Source organism: Trematosphaeria pertusa (genome assembly GCF_010094035.1).
Source record: "Trematosphaeria pertusa strain CBS 122368 unplaced genomic scaffold BU26scaffold_10, whole genome shotgun sequence".
NCBI lineage: Eukaryota > Fungi > Ascomycota > Dothideomycetes > Pleosporales > Trematosphaeriaceae > Trematosphaeria > Trematosphaeria pertusa.
In genome coordinates, this window is record NW_022987221.1 from 1,488,914 (window position 1) to 1,506,265 (window position 17,352).

At 56.7% G+C, this 17,352-nt stretch overlaps 8 protein-coding genes across 8 annotated transcripts; 4 read left to right on the forward strand and 4 right to left on the reverse strand.

The window, feature by feature from the left end:
* Window positions 1–622: 622 nt before the first annotated feature.
* BU26DRAFT_567285 (uncharacterized protein) lies at window positions 623–2,610 on the forward strand (the record flags this gene model as incomplete). The annotated part of the gene is made up of 2 exons (XM_033833639.1): window positions 623–802; window positions 865–2,610. The coding sequence occupies 2 exons, from the start codon at window positions 623–625 to the stop codon at window positions 2,608–2,610; spliced, it is 1,926 nt and encodes a 641-aa protein (XP_033681957.1).
* A 54-nt stretch (window positions 2,611–2,664) lies between these two features.
* On the reverse strand, window positions 2,665–3,369 carry BU26DRAFT_56064 (uncharacterized protein). The gene has a single exon (XM_033832817.1). The coding sequence runs from the start codon at window positions 3,229–3,231 to the stop codon at window positions 2,719–2,721; it is 513 nt and encodes a 170-aa protein (XP_033681958.1). The 5' UTR covers window positions 3,232–3,369; the 3' UTR covers window positions 2,665–2,718.
* BU26DRAFT_56084 (uncharacterized protein) lies at window positions 3,343–4,270 on the forward strand. Its single transcript, XM_033832841.1, has one exon. The coding sequence runs from the start codon at window positions 3,508–3,510 to the stop codon at window positions 4,003–4,005; it is 498 nt and encodes a 165-aa protein (XP_033681959.1). The 5' UTR covers window positions 3,343–3,507; the 3' UTR covers window positions 4,006–4,270.
* Window positions 4,271–4,534: 264 nt separating this feature from the next.
* Window positions 4,535–5,411, forward strand: BU26DRAFT_567286 (uncharacterized protein; the record flags this gene model as incomplete). Its single annotated transcript, XM_033833640.1, has 2 exons — window positions 4,535–4,726; window positions 4,779–5,411. The coding sequence occupies 2 exons, from the start codon at window positions 4,535–4,537 to the stop codon at window positions 5,409–5,411; spliced, it is 825 nt and encodes a 274-aa protein (XP_033681960.1).
* A 2,314-nt stretch (window positions 5,412–7,725) lies between these two features.
* On the forward strand, window positions 7,726–8,233 carry BU26DRAFT_507464 (uncharacterized protein; the record flags this gene model as incomplete). The annotated part of the gene is made up of 2 exons (XM_033826998.1): window positions 7,726–7,964; window positions 8,161–8,233. The coding sequence occupies 2 exons, from the start codon at window positions 7,726–7,728 to the stop codon at window positions 8,231–8,233; spliced, it is 312 nt and encodes a 103-aa protein (XP_033681961.1).
* A 1,559-nt stretch (window positions 8,234–9,792) lies between these two features.
* BU26DRAFT_56150 (uncharacterized protein) lies at window positions 9,793–10,872 on the reverse strand. The gene is made up of 2 exons (XM_033832916.1): window positions 10,253–10,872; window positions 9,793–10,193 (listed from the first exon to the last, which is right to left on the reverse strand). The coding sequence occupies exons 1-2, from the start codon at window positions 10,532–10,534 to the stop codon at window positions 9,927–9,929; spliced, it is 549 nt and encodes a 182-aa protein (XP_033681962.1). The 5' UTR covers window positions 10,535–10,872; the 3' UTR covers window positions 9,793–9,926.
* Window positions 10,873–12,263: 1,391 nt separating this feature from the next.
* BU26DRAFT_430698 (uncharacterized protein) lies at window positions 12,264–12,494 on the reverse strand (the record flags this gene model as incomplete). Its single annotated transcript, XM_033823900.1, has 1 exon — window positions 12,264–12,494. The coding sequence occupies one exon, from the start codon at window positions 12,492–12,494 to the stop codon at window positions 12,264–12,266; it is 231 nt and encodes a 76-aa protein (XP_033681963.1).
* Window positions 12,495–15,526: 3,032 nt separating this feature from the next.
* BU26DRAFT_488405 (uncharacterized protein) lies at window positions 15,527–16,440 on the reverse strand (the record flags this gene model as incomplete). The annotated part of the gene is made up of 2 exons (XM_033825978.1): window positions 15,527–16,121; window positions 16,244–16,440. The coding sequence occupies 2 exons, from the start codon at window positions 16,438–16,440 to the stop codon at window positions 15,527–15,529; spliced, it is 792 nt and encodes a 263-aa protein (XP_033681964.1).
* Between the last annotated feature and the right edge of the window lie 912 nt (window positions 16,441–17,352).

Here is a 17,352-nt window from a genome sequence, read left to right on the forward strand (position 1 = left end):
CAAAAAGGATTGCCTCTCTCTATCTCAGAATGTAGAAAATGGCCTAATTTGCTTAGTAGAGACCGCATAAGACGAGTCCGAACCCCAAAGAACGATCAGACGAGAATGGGGGGAATCTCTGTAATGATTTGAGAAGATAAATCCGCGGTTCGAGATCTGCTGCGTGCGACAAGTGGGACGCTCGCAGAGGCATTTCGACGCTTCCTCCGGGTGTAATGTGGCACCGTCATGGTTCCAGAGTCAATCTGCTTACACGCCACGATGTGATTAGAAATTTGACGGCGATATGACGTTGTTGAAAAGCTCTACTAGATCTCTATTAGCGCCGTTGCGTTCTAGAGAGCAGATGTAGATGACGTAGGGGGTCTCCTCGAGTGGAGTCAACGACTTCGCGATAAATGCTAGCATGTGACGAAGAAGCAACTGATAATTCCAGGGAGTACTGTTCGGGACAACGCCATGAAGAGTGTTGAAGTTGGTGTGGTCGGGGTATACGGATAGGCAGGCGCAACGGCGCTAGTGCCTCACACTAGCCCCGTTTCGGGCTGTTGTTTACAATCGTCTTCGCGACAACCACCACCACGACCGCACCACGACACCGCACAAACGCTCCCGCGCCGCAATGGAGGCTTATAAGCTGAAGACGGCGTCCACATACATCAACAATCTGCTGCTCGCACGAGGTCTGCTGCGAGATGGCAAGCCAATCGAGTTTGCGCATCCGTCGCGAGGCGAAGGCGGAAAGGAAGCCACAATGGCCCAGATAATCAATCTGGTGCACGATCTCATATTGAAGCGAGACGTAGGTATCTTTGCGCAATTGAATGACTATACAGTCTCTCGTCTAACCATCTCATGCCGTAGCACGACCAGGAACAGCGTGAGTCCTTCGCCATGACCGTCCGCACCCTCCGCAGCGAATCGACTCGCCAAACGCTGGCCAACGAGAAACTACAAACGCGCAATGAAGACCTCGCGCGGCAGCTTTCGCTCGCCCAGTCGCAAGAGCGCTCCGCCCGCGCCGCCCTCCGCACCGCCGAATCGTCCGCCCGTAGCTTGCGCGAGGAGATGGTACGGCTCAAGACGACGGTTCAGCAAGTGCGAACAAGCTGTGCAAACGACATACGGAAGCGCGATGTGCAGATACAGAGGCTGAAGAGCCACTTGACGAGTCAACAGCGCGGCAACAAGACGGGGCTGGTGGGCGCAAGCATCACAATCAACCCAGGCGTCACGGGCATGGGCGGCATGACGAGCAGCACGAGGGACGAGGCGCCGGATGTCGACGACCCCGAATACAGCCTGAAGCAGGAGACGACCGAGTTCTTGACGCAACTGAGCCAGAGCTTGAGTGACGAGAACGATAACTTGATTGGCCTCGTGAGGAGCACCATCCTGACATTGAAGGAGCTGCAAGGTATGCCAGAGGGTCAGAGACAGGAAGAAGTCGAGTGTCTTTCTGCTATCGAGGAGGAAGACGAGAGCACCCGGCAAGGCATGCTACACACACTGCCCTCCAGCTACGAGACATTGGCAAGCAACATGGACGCCGTCTTGGAAAACCTGAAGAATCTCCTTACCAACCCGAACTTTGTGTCAGTCGACGAAGTGGAGTCGCGAGAGGAAGAGATACTCAGGCTAAGGGCAGGCTGGGAGAAGATGGAATTGCGACTACGGGAAGCATTCGCTCTCATGGAGACATGGAGGAAACGAATGGCCAGTGGCGGCGACACGATAAACCTTGAGGAGCTCAAGATGGGACTGGGCCTCGGGCTCGGGCTCGACAGCGTCAACAAGGAGGGGGCATCCATAATTGCGGAGGAAGAAGACGACGGCGGCGGCGCTAGCTCGGTCTTCGACGACAACATCAACGAGGCAGATGACCTAGGGGACCCGCCCTCGCCAGAGGCGGACGACATTCCCGAGAAGACGGGCGGCTCAGACTTGTTCAAGCTGAAGCTGCAGCCCGATCCACCGGCGCTTAGAGAGAGCAACGGGAACGTCAAGTCACCCACCAAGTCTCCACGGAAGGTTGCCTTCTCGGCATCCATTCCCAACACACCATCGCAGATGGAGGATGAGAATGCAGAGGCATCCGGGATAGATCTGGTAGGCGTGGAGAAGCCCACGCGTTCAGCATCCCAATCAGAAGAGCGGATGTCCAGGCCAACATGCCAGGACAATCGCACTCCGCGCCATGTACGTTGTGACAGTATTGCGGACCAGATTGTCAGGCTGGCCAGCAAAGTCACTTTTTCTTCGTCTCCTTCAACTCTCGACTCTCCAACAGCTTCCGATTCTGACGACCACTGGCAGGCAAAGAAACGACACTCAAGCCCACATGCTCATCCCGAGGAGCCATCGTCGAAGTTGACGGTGCTGGATAAGCTCAAGGTGGCTCAGGCGGAAGCGGAAGCAGCCGCTGTTACGGAAGGATTGAAAGTCAACTCCCCCAAAGCAAGGGCAGCCGATGAAGAGGGTTTGCGGCACGAGAGGAGGCAGCGACGGGCCAGCCGTAGCTCGCCAATGAAGACGCGGATCGGCGGACGACCAAGGAGGAGACAGAGCACGTTGACGCCTGGGGAGCTGGACACCCTCTTGGGCTTCTAGCCAAAGCTCGAGCTAGACACAATGTACGATGCACGAGAATCTTGATTTTGTGGGGTTGACAATGGTTGATGCCTGGCGGTTTGTCATATTATAATCTATCTGTTGGATTCATCCTTCGATGGCTGCTAAAGTGGAGGTCTCGGGTGGTGGAGGTGTGACAAAGCTGTTCCTTGATTCGGCAATCCACGAGCGATGCATGAATGGGGCCGGGGCAAGGCGCGTAGGTACGGGTCTCTTCGATCGTCCGCTGTTCTGCGGCTGGGCAGACGGCTGTGTTATTGGGGGCTGAAAGAGTTTCGTTTGGGCACGAATCAACCTCGCCATACATGGAACGGCGGCCTGAGGTCGAAGAGGGGCGTGCCTGGCCCGACTCACAGCAATTATAGGGATTGAGGGATTAACGAGGCGAGACAGGCTGCGTACTGTGTACGTTGCTCCTGCCGTCATCCTTTTTGTGTTGCAAAGGGATGGACCTCGAGGCCTATCGTGTCGGCCCGTCCTATCTGCAGGTGGCACAGGTTCGCGAAGCCGTCTGCATCGACATCTCGAATGGACAGGTCCCTCGAACCGCTGTGCCTCCACGCGAAGGAACCGTCCGGTGAGCTTATCCCTCCGTCGCATCAACGCCCTCGTCCTCGTGGACCTCCTGCACACGGCTGCACATCATTCAAGCCTATCTCCATGGTTACAGCGACGATAACCTGCTCGCGATAGCAGACTTCTCGAATGCGGCAGGCCGTGGAGGCGGTTGCACGGCTCAAGCCCCATCAAAGACTATTAGCCGCCGAGTCCCACTCTGGTCAATTTGTGACCAGATGACCGCCAGCAACGAGCGCGATTGGACGCTGCCCTCAGCTCGGGCTGGGCGAGGTGTGAAATGGCTGCAAAAAGGTACGGATGCGGCGGGGAGCGAGGCTGCTCGCAGGACGCCAAATCACGCGTAAATGTGCCCGATCGGTCGATTGCGGGCTAGTTTCGAGCCGTTTCTGCGGTGTGATGGAGCGCAAAATGCACCGCTCGCAGCGATATCACAGGACGCGGTGCCTTGTGCGGCCTGATAGGCTGCGTGTTTTCACTGGGCGTCCGTGCGCTACGGCAAGCCCCACTCGCACATGCCCCGCCCTGGCCGGCCAATCAGGCGTCGCCCGGCTGGCGCCAGGCCACACAGGCCGCCTTCTCCACCACTCCCGCATCGCCTTCAAGCGCTGGCTTACCTTCGATAGACTGCAACCCACCACGGCTTCCTTGCCCGCTCCCTGCGCGAATGGCGTGTGGGCTGCACAAGCAATCAATCGACACCCGGGAGCAGCGACACCACTCCCGAAGGTGCGTAGTGCCAGCTGGGCCAATATGCCGGTCGGTAAGCCAGTCCCAGCCAGCCTGCGCAGCCTGTGAGGTGCGATAAATAAAGGCGGCCCCAGGCCCCGCCTTCTCTCTCCTTTTCAGCAAGCGTGTGAAGTCCTGTGGGCTGTGTATTGTCGTTTTTGTTGTACCCTTTGTTTCTGTTTCGTTTCTACACCCTCTACTCTCGATATCCGACTCTAGGCCTGGTGCCACTAATACCATTACTGCCGCCGACACCCTTTTTACGATAATACGACTATCTCTTTGCTCGAAAGAGGAGAGACCAGTCTTTTTTCCGCTAATTCGATTCGTTACCGTGGCTGGTCCACGCGACTACAACGTAATACCGGCTCTCTTGCTCAAGACGACAACCATCAGCATCTGCTTCAGTCTCCACCACCCGCGGCCCTCGCATGGTCGAACTGGCAATTGCGCAACCTCGCCCTCTCACGCTCTCTCTACGCTTCAATCAGCAATCCCCGTCTATCCATTAGCTTGGCCCGGACGTCAGGAAGGAAAGAAAAGACATTCGTAATATTTTCAGTTATTGACAGAAAGAGTTGGGACCGGATCTTCCGCAATGGCAGCTATCCAGCTCAACTTCACGCTTCGCACTTCGAGTGGCTGTAAAACAGTGCATCTGCTAGGATCATGGGATAATTATGCAGGACAGCTTCCGCTCTCCAAGGACCCGAAGAAGAGTGGCGGCTGGTTGGGATGCTTCAAGTTCCAGGGAGGCACATTGAAGCAGGGTCAGCGGTATTGGTACTACGTATGTCCTCCAGACTTCGAGCTGCGTTGCTAGCGCTAACGGGTTGGGACAGTACATCATCGACGGCTACCACGTCTCGCACGACCCAGCCAAAGACCATACCACTGAGCCCACTACAGGACGCAAACTCAATATCCTAGACATCCCTGGAAAGACAAAATCCTCCTCCCAACAAGCCTCCTCGCGCTCCTCCTCAAACCGGCACGAACGGCGCGTCAGCACCGCCTCCACCGCCTCAATACCAAAAGGCCGCTCGCTCTCGCCCTCCAAGATCCAGTCACCGAAGCCCGAACGCCCCCACCAAACCCGGCAAGTCATCAATACGCAGTACGACAAAGTAGCGCTCGAAGCGCTATCCACGCGCTTTGCAAGACAATCTATATCGCCGGCGAGTTCCACGACAAGTATATCAGAATCCGACGACTCGTATTCTGATAGCGGCTCGGATGTGCCTTCGCTCACATCGCGGTCGACGAATTCGTCGAGCCCGTCGAGCGTGAGCTCGAGAAGCAGTTGTTGTACCTGCGAACGGTACGGCATCACGCGCGACGGGAATAGAGTGAAACTTGACTGCGGCGGTGCGCGGTGCGGATACAGCGACGACTCGTCGGAATGCTCTTCGGAAGACGACTTCCTGTACGAGGAGAAAACGACGCGTCGGCAAGGCGTCGTGATTCGCACCTAACTTCCCCCGCTGCACAACTACGAAGCGTTCCTTCAGCTGGTATAGCCTGCCATTGTTCCAGTTACTTTTCCCTCGGAGGTCCGGCTCTCATTCTTTCTGTCCATATTACGATACCTGTTCGTCAATCTTCTTCTTTCCTTCCTTTCTTTCTCTCCTGGCTTTTCAGCTCACGACCCGCTACGCTCGTTGGATAGAACGTTTAACTGTACTACTATTCCCATTGCTGCTGGTACTCCTCCTTTTTGTATTGAAGCTAGAGGGACGATGTGAGAGGGCGAGGCCTATGCGCCCACACACATGTCAAGCGACACCAACCCAACCCAACCGCTCCGGAAGGGAAAATGCCCGGTGTCGGAAACGCTTCAATGCACGCATGTACACCTTCCCTTTATGCTGTAAAGGAAAGAACTAAATTGAGAATCTGCATGGCTCGTGCGCGAAACGAAACTTCTTGAGTGCCTCTCTTGGCTGGCTGTGATGCTTGCTGCGCTTGCTGAATTATGCTCGTTGCATCCTATGCTGTTAGCAACGTTTCGCCGTATGGAAGTATACGCAAATTCCTTCCTTCCCTCTTTCCTTTCCTTCGATTCCTCCGCCCCCCTCTTTCTCCTACCCGCTGTGATACCGTCTCACCTCTCACGCAGATCATCAAGTCCGCTACACTACACTACCCTCTACCCTCCCCTCTCCTCTTCCCCTACTTCTAGCTTGCTAGTTTCTCCTCCCATCCACATCCACCTACCTTACACCAGCCCACCATTCCACCCCTCCCCCTCTACCACATCACACGCACATCCCCCTCCCTGCCCTGCCTCATCCAATCCACATCTCCACGCTTCTTATCCCACGAGTGCAGAGCCGTAAAGCAATGCGCTGCGCTGCTTATCCAAGCCCGACCCCAACTACAGAGACATAAACGGCCCAGCGTTTACCTTTTCGGGCATTTGAAGAGAGAGACAGACAGAGATTAGAGAGGAAGAACAGGCGGTCCTGCGCCGTGCCGGCCCGTCAGCTCAGCGCATCAGCCGCCTCTCAGCGTCATCGCATCCTTCGCCGGGGATGGGGATCGCGAGAGGGAGTCTGAGGTCTGGGTTTCACTCGACACTTTTAGTAGACGAAACGGCGAGCGCGCCTACGGCGGCGGTCTCAGACGAAGTGGTGAAGGTTATAGGTACTGGTAGATAGGACTGCAGATGCAGAGGGAAGGAGGACAGCTCAGCTCCCATCGCTATTGTCTGCGTCATCGCGAAATGAGATTCGATAACTAATAGAATCTCCGCGAGAGACTGACGCCATGCTCTGAACCCTTGAGACACACGCATACACACCAATTCATCTGCAGCCGTGCCGCGTCCCAGACACCGCATCGCATAATCCCACCACTCAGGGCCGCGCAATACACATCCACGCCCGTCTATACAACGATGCATCTGCGCGTCTTCTACGCAAAAAGCCGCCTGTATATATGCCCTTTCCGCTCATCCGGCATCTCGCCCCGCCATTCCGTGCGCTCCCCAAACAAACCAGCACCAAAACTCCCCACACCCAAATGCCGCATGCCGCCAGAACGCGCAGACGCAGCACTAGTTGATTAGAATGTTTTTCCCACGACCGCATGCGGGCGCGCCGGAGAGTCAGAAAAGTGGTTCGGCGGACCGGAAGGGCTGGCCGCATGGACGAAGAAGGAAGCTCGGCCTTGCGACGCGGCACGGCAGGGCATGGCCGAGCGCTGCTCATATTATGTGTGATGGATGCGATCCCCCGCTGACCGTTTCAGAGGCCTGATTTGTGGTGTTGGTCAGAGGAAGAGAAGGCATATAGAGGACGCGGGCTGCACTTGCTTTCTCGGCGGAGCTGTTTTTCTGCTTCCCCGATTTCGTTTTGGTTCTTCTTGTGTCCGGCTTGATGGAGCCCTGGGCAATGACTGCTGTGATGAAGCGCTCTCGCTTCATATTTTTTTTTCTTTGGTCGTACGGCTGAGTCGTATGACTGTTCTCGCCGAGGAGACCAAGTCTCTTCTACTATCCCATGCTCTGTGGGCGCTATTGAAGGCATACAGAGTGGTTCTTTTCCTTTGGACGCGGAGGAGGCTGGCTCTCTTCTGGAGAAAGCACACCATCTCTTCTCCATCTGAATACCGTTCCACGTTGGATGCGGGAACTCTGAGGATAGGTATAAGCGAATTTCATATCTCCAGTGCATCTGGGGGCTACCATAATAGGTCCACTCACCTGATAGGGCGGCATGAATCGTGAACTCCCGACAAACACACCACGATAACGAGGCCGTCACCAATGAAACCGAGGAAGGAGCCATGGGCGAGACTACCGTCGTTGTTATGGTTCTGGAAATTTGCAGTTCACTGGATTGTCCCCCGAGATATCGAGAGAATTCTCCCCCAGCGGCACCAGAGAGGGGAGACACTGAAGATGATCAAGATCGGGCAGAGGGAGGATGGGATTCGGGTTCGATGAGGGCGAAGAATGAGTATTGGGGAAGGTCGCGAAGAAAGAGATACGAGGAGGCCTTGACTGAAGTCTCAACGAGTGCACGGTGAGACTTCCGTTGTAGCAAAGGCGGTTCCCTTTCGCACCAACGCTGGCCGGAAGCCGTTCCCACTGTTGACCCTTTACGAAATCGAGAGCGGTAAATGTGATAACACGGAGCGGAGGGATTTGCAACAGAGACGCGCTAACACTTCGAGGAAGGCGTGCCCTGTGGTCTCAGCAAATGCTCTTCGTCATATCAGCAAGTTCGCTACCAGCTGGGCCTTTGACACCGCACGCCCCCCTGCTTCGACCGACCACCCAATGGACCCCTAAGGCAGCAACTGCGCAAAGGGTAAAGGAGCAGGATGCTGCGAACTCTGTGCTTCAATATCGGGCCGCGCATTAAACCACAAGGAGACACAACACCCTTGTGCAGTGGAGACGGACCAGCGCGATACTCTGAAAACGTATGGATCGTTCATCCTGGGCAACAAGACCGCATTTCGAGGACGACAGCGAATAGGAAGAACAGCCCAGGCAACACGGAAGAGTGCATGTGAGCCTGACCGAATGTCGGGCACAAGAGGATCATCCGACGCCTGGCTGAGGCGTGAGGCGCGGTTGGATCTAGGGGCACGCCGGTCAGTCCATGTCAAGGAAGAATCCAGTAAAGAGTGGCAGGATGAAGGGGCAGGAGGAACGAAAAAGACATGGGTATGCAACAGAACGAAGGCACCATGCGCATAAATGAGGGCGGGAAACCAACTTCGAGACCCTTGCGTACAATATAAGAGAGGATTCGGCGCGTGCGCATGCAGTGAATGAGCTCGTCACATGCGCCGTAGTCCATGCAATATGCGCAGGTAGGGACATGTTGCAACATCGGTAACGAGGCAGGACTCCACGGGTGTATTGCCTTGCCCCAAGACTAAGGAAGACGCGTATCTCATTCCAGACTGAGGATTAGGTCGCAAAAGAACGGTCCTTGTGATGAGGGGTAGCGGCTCCGGCAAGACCAGCAGAACGAGGTGTTGGCCCTCACCGAACGCACCGCGCACCGGCCATTTCTTCATGTCATGCCATCTACGCCCATCTTTCCGGTTCGCCATGGAAAAGAAATATGCCTACGACCCAGGAGGATCCAGCGGCTACCAGGCCTCAATCGAGTCTGCACCTGTGAAGGAGAGTTCGGTAGCGGCGTGGAATCCCAACCATTCAGTCACCAAGGAGGATCGTTCCAAAAGCTGCGCAGTTGAAAGTACCCTCCTCAAAGGACCAGATCAAAACCCACAGCCATTCTGGAGTAAACAGAGCTGACGCGCTGGGAGTGTGCTGCGGCGATGCATTTCGAAATATCCTTGGGGGTCTATGAAACCGAGCAACATCGCGGGGCCATCGGTTGATGCACCATTCGACCTGCCAAGGGGAAGCCCCAAGGCGTAGATCAGCCGAATGTCATGGATGTGTCTATTGCGCAGCGCAAAATCCCATTGCGCCTCAGTGTCGGACATGCACCGTCGGCGAGACTCCATTATGGTGCGGAAGCTATTCCAAAATCGCTCAAGCGCCCGCAGGACAGTGGGAATCCGATACGATCAGTCGCCTGGATCGTGCGGCAGGAGTCATGAAGACGGGTGGGGTCGATATTAAGCTGATATGCGCTGAGACGGGGTTTTCTAATATCGGCCCTCACGTAATTCGGTGTCCACCGCCGTCATTGGCTACATCGACCGGAATCAACGTCCACGAACGAATATGAGTTGCTGCCTGGAGGAATTCCAGAATGTCGCGGCCGCCCTGCGGGCACGGGACCGGATCACAAGAAGGATCTGAGTTGTGGGCCGGGGTTGGAGGATTGGAGTCCCACCGAGGAGGCATTAGATTAAGGATATCCACACGCCACCGAGGCGTAAGGCTGCACACCGGAAGCGCCTTTTCCGGCGAGGAGCTGCTGTAATTTGAAATCTGGCAATTGAAACCCCAAGGAGCTGCAATCGAGATGCGCGTTGGTGGTCATGCGATGAGGTTACACGCGGCGAAGCTGGCTCAACGTCTGCAGAGGCCATTTAATGTACGAAGGCAGATTCGAACGGATGAGCGAATCCTTGGAGGCTGTTGTTGGTACGATACAACGGCGTCTGGGCCCTCTTTGGTATCCGACTCGTGCGCAGGTCGGCCGTACTCGGTCCGTTTCGTCCAACGTTTTACGAGGAGGGCGAAGATACGGAATACGTAAGATATTAGCACTATACCGGAAACTAGAATAAGTAAATTTGCGAGCATGACTTGATATCTAAGCGCGATGTTAGGACTTCAATTACTATCGGTGAACCCTAGAGCACAGCCACTTACTACGTCTTGGCAGACCCATGGCGCAACACCCGTTTGGGGCGGGCAGCTCAAAATCGGGGCTTGGAGGGCTAGTGTCGATGATATTGTCGCGGTACTCCGGAGACGCAAGGACGTGAGTTGGAGAGGAGTTCGGTGCTCGTAATGCTGTCTGGATAATCCACCGCTAGGATAGCTGCATGCGAACCCGGCCGGATTTCGTGTTTGGTACTCGGCAGCCCCCCAGACTGCATCTTGCATGATACCGCGGGCTGCTAGAATTGCATCTCGCATGTCGCAATACATACCTCCCTGCTCTGCTGCGGGTCACGCGAGCAGGCCATTGAAAGTGCAAGATAGGGCTTGCGGCAACCGCCGACACTCAACGCGGGCGTGCTGCCGTGGTGCATGCAGAGAGGTCAGGCGTTGATTAATCTCGAGCCAGTGCAGTTAGACATGAAGAGTCGCAGGGCGGTTGTTGACGATGGTGCACAAGCCCCTTGTCCGGGTTGGCTGGGATAGATATGCGAGCGGGAAGCGTTCGCACAGTGCCCCAAGTGTCGGACCGGGCTCTCAAGCGAGAACGCATGGATTATACGCCAATTGGACAAGGCGCCGCAGCCGTCACACTACGGGCAGAAACACGGCCAAGAATAGAAAGTGAGTTGCGAACGCCGCAGGACGCCTCGGAAACTGGACGCACTGGCAGCGTGGGAAAGAGACATGGCCAACCGACAGGAGGGACTGCGGGCGGCCGCAAGAGAGACACAGAGAGAGAGAGAGAGAGAGAGACAGAGAGCAGCCGTATGCATCTCGCGCGATGGAGTCGATTCGAACGTAGCGTGGGCTTCGTCCCGCCCAAAAATAGACGACGAAGCAATCCGAGCCGGAAGCCGCGTCCTAGTCGGATGGGGGAAGAGTGCAGCCTACACAGTACGACTCCTGCCGGCGCTAGCGGGTGTCGTGACAGAGTGACTTTCGAGTTAGCTGCGGAAGCACCGGTTCTGCGTGGGCCATTCGGATCTGATGACGGTTGACGTTCGACAGCGCAGGCATCTTGCCACCGCAGGGCTGAGCGTCGTGCTGCTGATCAGCGTGTCGAGATCTGGGGAAAGTGGCCACTGACGGCGATGAGCGGCTGCATGCGCGCGGAGGAAGCCGCCGTAGCACTGTCGACTTGGGGAGATGGTTGCGGGCGCGGACGCATGATGAGGCATCGTGAAGGCACAGTCACGGCTCTCACACCGACGCGAGAGGAGCAGGACAGTGTGGTGAAGCGCTCCGTCGCTGGGGAAAGAGCGGTGATGCAAGCCACACTAGAGCGCGCTAGCACGCTTCGGGCGACGAGCCTAGCCACGACAAGACCTCATCCCGCGCTATCGACCTCCGTCGACGACGCTGCCGCTGCCGCCGTGAGTCAATCCGGCGCAGAAACGCAGCCCCGGGCGGCCGCGTATTGCACATGGCCTGAAGAGTTTGACAAAACGTGTGCTATTCTGGCGTATCATCACTTCCCGGCGCTCGCCGAGCGCAAGGCAGACTCCCGCACTCGGATATACACCAAAAGCTGAAAGTCTCCGTGACATTAGCCACCTGACCCGCTGGAGTCGCGCGCAGGCCGCAGAAGAAACGATCGCCAAAAGCAAGGAGATAAGACGGCTAGGAAACCAAAATACTCCGGCGCCATGCATCCCGTTGTTGCCCGTGACCATTGTGCCCATGCAATCCCACCCATTGGTAATCGTACAAGCCCATCCCATCCTGACGCCTGGGCGCGTGTCGTCCGATCGTCCCAGTCATCCCAGATCGTGCCCTTATCAGAACTCCATGCGGATGCCATTGCAATCAAAAGAAATGAAATAACCCCGCTCTAGAAGGCGCGCCGAGTCCAGCTCGAAGAAGCGAAGCGAAGACTGCTGCATCTCTGCGAGAGAGAGAGCCGCAGGTTGGTGGTGATGAAGGTGCGGTTGATTAACGTGCTCGCGCGCCGAGCATTTTGCCGTTGCGCGGCTTGAATGAGGTGACAGTGTGCGGTTTATCGTTGCGCTGCGTATGCGTCGCTCCCGTACCCAGAATCGGGGAGCACTCCCGCGCCATATGCAGCCTCGGGCCGGTGGCTGCTGTGGCTGCTGCAGGCGTAGCCCACGAGCACCGTCTTCTCTTGGACAACGTGACCCCGCTGGCCATGAGCAGCGCAGGGATCGATGGCGTGCTTGTAATAGAGACACCGGCAGACCGAGTAGCGTTCGACGACTTGATAGCACATCTTGGCTGCGACAGCGAACTTCTTGCGGGAGAATAGGACGACGGTGTGTAGGGGTGTGAAACGGCGAACGGTGTAGGAGGCGTCGGAATGGAAGCAGATCAAAGAATAGCAGAGTAGTGAGTGAGATTGAGGCTAGAGGATGGAACAACGGGTCCTTGCGGCGAGGAGCTGGAATATATAGCAGCGGGAAGGAGCAGGAAGAACAGAGTAGTGAGAGGTGTGTGTGCTAGACTGGAAGGCATGCCGTTTTTCGTGCAGCAGGCAAGTCAGGCAACGGAATCCATATGTAGGAACAGGTGCACAGTCAGCGCAGGGTGCTGCTAAGATGGGGCAGACGAAGGGAACCAGCACAGCCATAACGGCCGCTAAGTGACATGTAGAGGAAGTGGACAGACCGAAAGGCGTAGTCCCGGCTCGGCTGCGGCAGGACTAGGAAGCGTCGTTTGCTCCTTGGAGGCTCTTCAGCTGGGGCCGATCACTCCATCGCGCGCTCTCATTGGCGGGGACAACGACATGCCGCGACTCCTTCGTGCGAAGGTTCGAGAGTTTGCGCAAAGCAGCGCCGTCGACGGGCGCCCAGGAGCTGCTCGCCCGGGCGAAGAGGGAGGGACAGCAGGGGCGGCAGTGGTGCAGTGCCGCAGCGGGCCTGTCGAGCGCGAGATGCGCCATGAAGCCGCACCAACTGCCCATGCTCGGTCGTCATGTCGTGCAGCCATACAAGAAGCCACCATCTCGTAGAGCCCCCTGCTGCGATCTGACAGCCCGGGAGTCGGGGTCAGCCATGCTCTTGGAATGGGCACGGCTGCCGTTGGTGTCGAGGGGGAGGCAGTGATTTTCTGACGTGGATTGTCCAAACCCGCGTTTCCCTCCGACGGGCCTCCCTGGCGCTGGCATGATGCCGGCTCCGGCTGCCGCGCGTAGCTAGCCGGAGCGAACGTGCAGTGCGCGAGCGAGATCCGAGACAGGTGGCGTGCGTTTTGGTACCGTGGGGATGGATTGTGGTGTTGATGGGCGCCCCGAATGCCGTTTCGAAGTAGGCGAGTGGGTAACGTGACCTCGGCTGCTCGGCCAATTGCGGGCCGCCGCTCTGCTAGTGGATTATTTTTGGGTGGACTCCAGTCGCCCGTCGTGAGCATCGACAGACTACTGCTTCAGAATTGGGAAAATGATTACACAGCTGCGACGGGCGCCCCTTGAGCAAAAGGGCGGAGGAGGGCACTTTGCTTCATCATCACCATCAGCAACCCTCGTTCTGGATCTGTAGATCTCCCTCGGCGTCCCCTGTCGGAGTGGGAACGCTCCACGGCTGACCAGCTGAGCCCTGCACTGTCGACTCCTCGTGAGAGAATACGACGAGATGGGAAGAGGGGGAGTGACGCATCGTCATCAGAAGAGCCCTGGCGTGCTCGGCTGGATTGCGGTGACTACGCCCGCGCAGGGCACTGGACAGCGCGTCGTCATAGTCGCTGTACTACCCGCTACATCAGCTTAGAAGCCCAGTAACCGAAGGGGCTATCTCGAGTAGTCCGCACGGGCGACTTTTATTTTCATCGGGAGTCGTCGGGCGACCGCCACGCCGCTTCTCCTTGGGGATCGCTAGGATCTCAGGACGTCGTACCGTCGTTCGGCCGGGGAGTTACGGTCCTCAAACTGGCACTTGTGTGCGCCCGTAAGCTGACTGGCCGTTGAGGGAGCTGCAGCCCTATGCGCGCTCCCGTTTCTAGACGCACGTGGCTACGGTCCGCATGTTTCACAGACTACGGCACTCTGTCAACCATGCAGGAAGAGCAGAGCACGAACACACCGCCAACAAAGCATCCTCCCTGGACTTCCTTACCCCTTCAGGAGCTGCGAAATCGTCTTTTGCGGTGACGCAATCTCTCGTTTCAGGAAACGTCGTCTCACATCCGCAGCACGTCTTTGTCAGGATTCTGGCCCCCAGCGTAGTCTGAAGGCGCAATCAGTGGTAGTAATAAGGCAGACTTCGATGCTGCCTAAGAATTCTTTTCCAATCGCGGCTCTCCACTGGGGGTTAATAAAGTCTCTCACGTCGATTAGATATCGACAAAAATATCGTCGCTCCGACTCGTCGTATACAAGAATATCGGTGAGGCATTCTCCAGTGGTAATGAGCAAGTACTCAGCTGAGCTAGGGCAATCTTCGAGCCATCACACGATCATTGAGCGGACGAAGCGGAGACCGTCTCTGCGACCACCGTATCAGCTGCCTGGATGCCTACGATTTTCGCCTCCCTCCTCGACGGGATGCGATCCTCTATCACGGCAGGGCCAGTGAGTGAGCCCTCACCCGTTCCGCTCGATGCGAACGCAGTTGGTGCCTCGAGTAGTCGAACTCAGTGTAGACCACGTCTGCGGCCACAGTGTCAGATATGAGGATGCCTGACGGTACGGAGGCTGCCTTGCAGCGGGAGCGGGGGGTCCGGACGACTGAACGGATCAAGAGAAGAACTGGTCGCCCGTTCCACTTGGGCACGTTGAGAGGACTGAGTCTGGACCACTTCTGCGACCACGGTTTCAAATATCTGAATGCCTACGGGGTCCGCCCAACTCGGAGACCGGCGTACAAACCTTCGAAGCTCGCGGGTCCACAGTGCTGTCCCACCAAGGCGCACCAAATGCTTCAGAATTTAGCGTATAGATATTGACCACAGAGCAGCCTCGTGATGCACTATATGAGAAACAGGAGAACCTCAATAACACGGGCGGATATGGTAAGTTGCCACAGGGACGGCGCCTGGTCGAGATGAGCGGAACACAATAGAAAGTGAACGGAGTTGATAAACATATTTATACACAGTATCAATGTCGGAATGCAAAACCGGAAACAATACCACGGGTATACCCAAACCTGAAAAGGACTAGGCCTCCCCAACGAACGCCGAATGACGCCAACCTTATGAGAGCTGTCCAGCCATCTAACCATCAAGAACTTCAGCTAGACAGCCAGCCAAGATCCTACCCGCAGGAGTGGATCTTCGGTCTGCGAGGGGACATCTGGCCGCCAAAGGAATCTACAAGAAGGCAACTGCGTACAGTGCGAGCAAGCCGGTGATCCAGTAGCCTGAGTATCCAACAGACAATGTGACGCCAGCATCGTCCGTGCCTCCAGGGGCGGTAGTGCCATTAGGCAAGGTGCCGTTCAGGACCAGTGTTTGTGTTCCATTGACATCCGACACGGTAACGAGCGTCTTGTTCAGCGCCGCGTAGCTTCCGTTTCCGACCAGATCAGTCAGGTACTGCTGATTATCGTTCTCATCGCAGCCGCAGACGCTGAACTGCTGGCAAAGGCACACGACTGGTAGCGATGCATTGAAGCCGTTCGGGTTGGTGGCGTTCTGGATCGTCTGGTTGACGAATCTGTAGCGGTTGTTGAAGTAGTATGGATAGACACTCCACAGCCAGAGACCAGGGAGTAGAGCGATCGCGAGCGCAGGAACGATGAGGGCTCCGGCGAGCAGGCCTTTCGGAGACCTTGAGCCAGATGAATACGGTGATGCAGCACCTCCGCCATAGAAGCCGCCTCCGCCGTATGCGCGAGCGGGACCGGAGCCCGATCGCGTGGCTCCACCGGCATTGGAGCTCGGACTAGTCCTGCCGGAGGATCCACTGCTTCCGCCAGAGGATCTCCCGCCTAAGACATTCGTCAGCAAATTGTTCAGCGGTTCGTGAGGCGATGACAGAAGACGTGAGTTTTGCTCTTCTATGCGAAGATGCTGTTCGGAGTCCACTTACCTCCACTGCCTCCTCCACCTCTCCCTCCACCGCCCTTGCGCTTCTCAAGCGCATTCTCGGGAGCGAGGATATCCGACCGCGGTGCGCTCGCGGCATGCTCTTCGAGGAGGTCGAGCGCGTTGCTGTTCGGGACAGACGCGGCGTGCACCGTGAAGGCGACGGCGAGACAGGCTACAAGACGTGCTATCCTCATGCTGTCGTGGTGATGTGACGCTCACAGAGGGGCAATGCGCGGGTGTAGCTGTCTCAGATGTGGCGAGCGATTGCGGGTGGGCGTAGGTGTAGTTATTTCCCAGGGAAAAGCTTCTGCTGCAGGAAGCCTATTCGTGTAGCACCGTTTGAAGTTTGTGCTCGGTTTGCTTGGTGGAGGTTGAGTGTGGCCACGGCAGTTGGGTTGTTATTTGGAAACGGACGTGGATTTCTGGGCGCGAGACATGTCATGCTGCAGCCCAGCGCACAGCCGCTTTGCACCTGCAGCGGCAACACAACACGAGGAGCTTGGCACTAAGCCACGGTTGGAGATTGATGCCTGGCCAGTAGCATCGGGCAGAAAACGCCCCATGTGGCTGGCTTGACCGTTCGCCGGCTCGTTGAGGCAAGTCAATATCAACCACCTCCTGGAATTGATTTGCATTTCTCACGGCAATAATGAGTAGGCCAAGGTTACGCAGGTCCGCGGCCAGCCTTTACTTGCTCAAATATGCCCAACCGTGATGAGAGGTGGGGAGGATCTTGAACGTCGAGCCACAGTGAGCCGAGGGATAATGACTTCATGACGTATCCCGATCTGCAGAGAAGGTTTCTAGAAGGATTGGACTCGACTCTGTGACGACACGCCATTATTCCAAACGATCTTTACCATGCCGGATAGCCGGTGAGGCTCGATTGCTGGTGCGAAGAATGGCGGTTGTGCTAGACCCGAATCCACGGCCCAGCAATCGGGCGCCATCCCGCGCAAACGGCCATGCGCTGCGTCGTTTGAACGTGTCATAACTGCCGATTGTCTCTAGTGAAGAACATTCGCGTCCGGGCGCACGGCTGGTGCACAAGAACAAAGTCCGCATACTGCTTACAGGGAACGAAGGGCGATGGCGATAGGATGTTG

Coding starts and splice junctions, on each gene's coding strand:
- BU26DRAFT_56064 (XM_033832817.1), bottom strand. CDS start 3,231: ATGCGACGGAGGGATAAGCTCACCGGACGGTTCCTTCGCGTGGAGGCA.
- BU26DRAFT_56084 (XM_033832841.1), top strand. CDS start 3,508: ATGCGGCGGGGAGCGAGGCTGCTCGCAGGACGCCAAATCACGCGTAAA.
- BU26DRAFT_56150 (XM_033832916.1), bottom strand. CDS start 10,534: ATGTATTGCGACATGCGAGATGCAATTCTAGCAGCCCGCGGTATCATG. Junction 10,194..10,252: donor CATGGGTCTGCCAAGACGTA/GTAAGTGGCTGT, acceptor CATCGCGCTTAG/ATATCAAGTCATGCTCGCAA.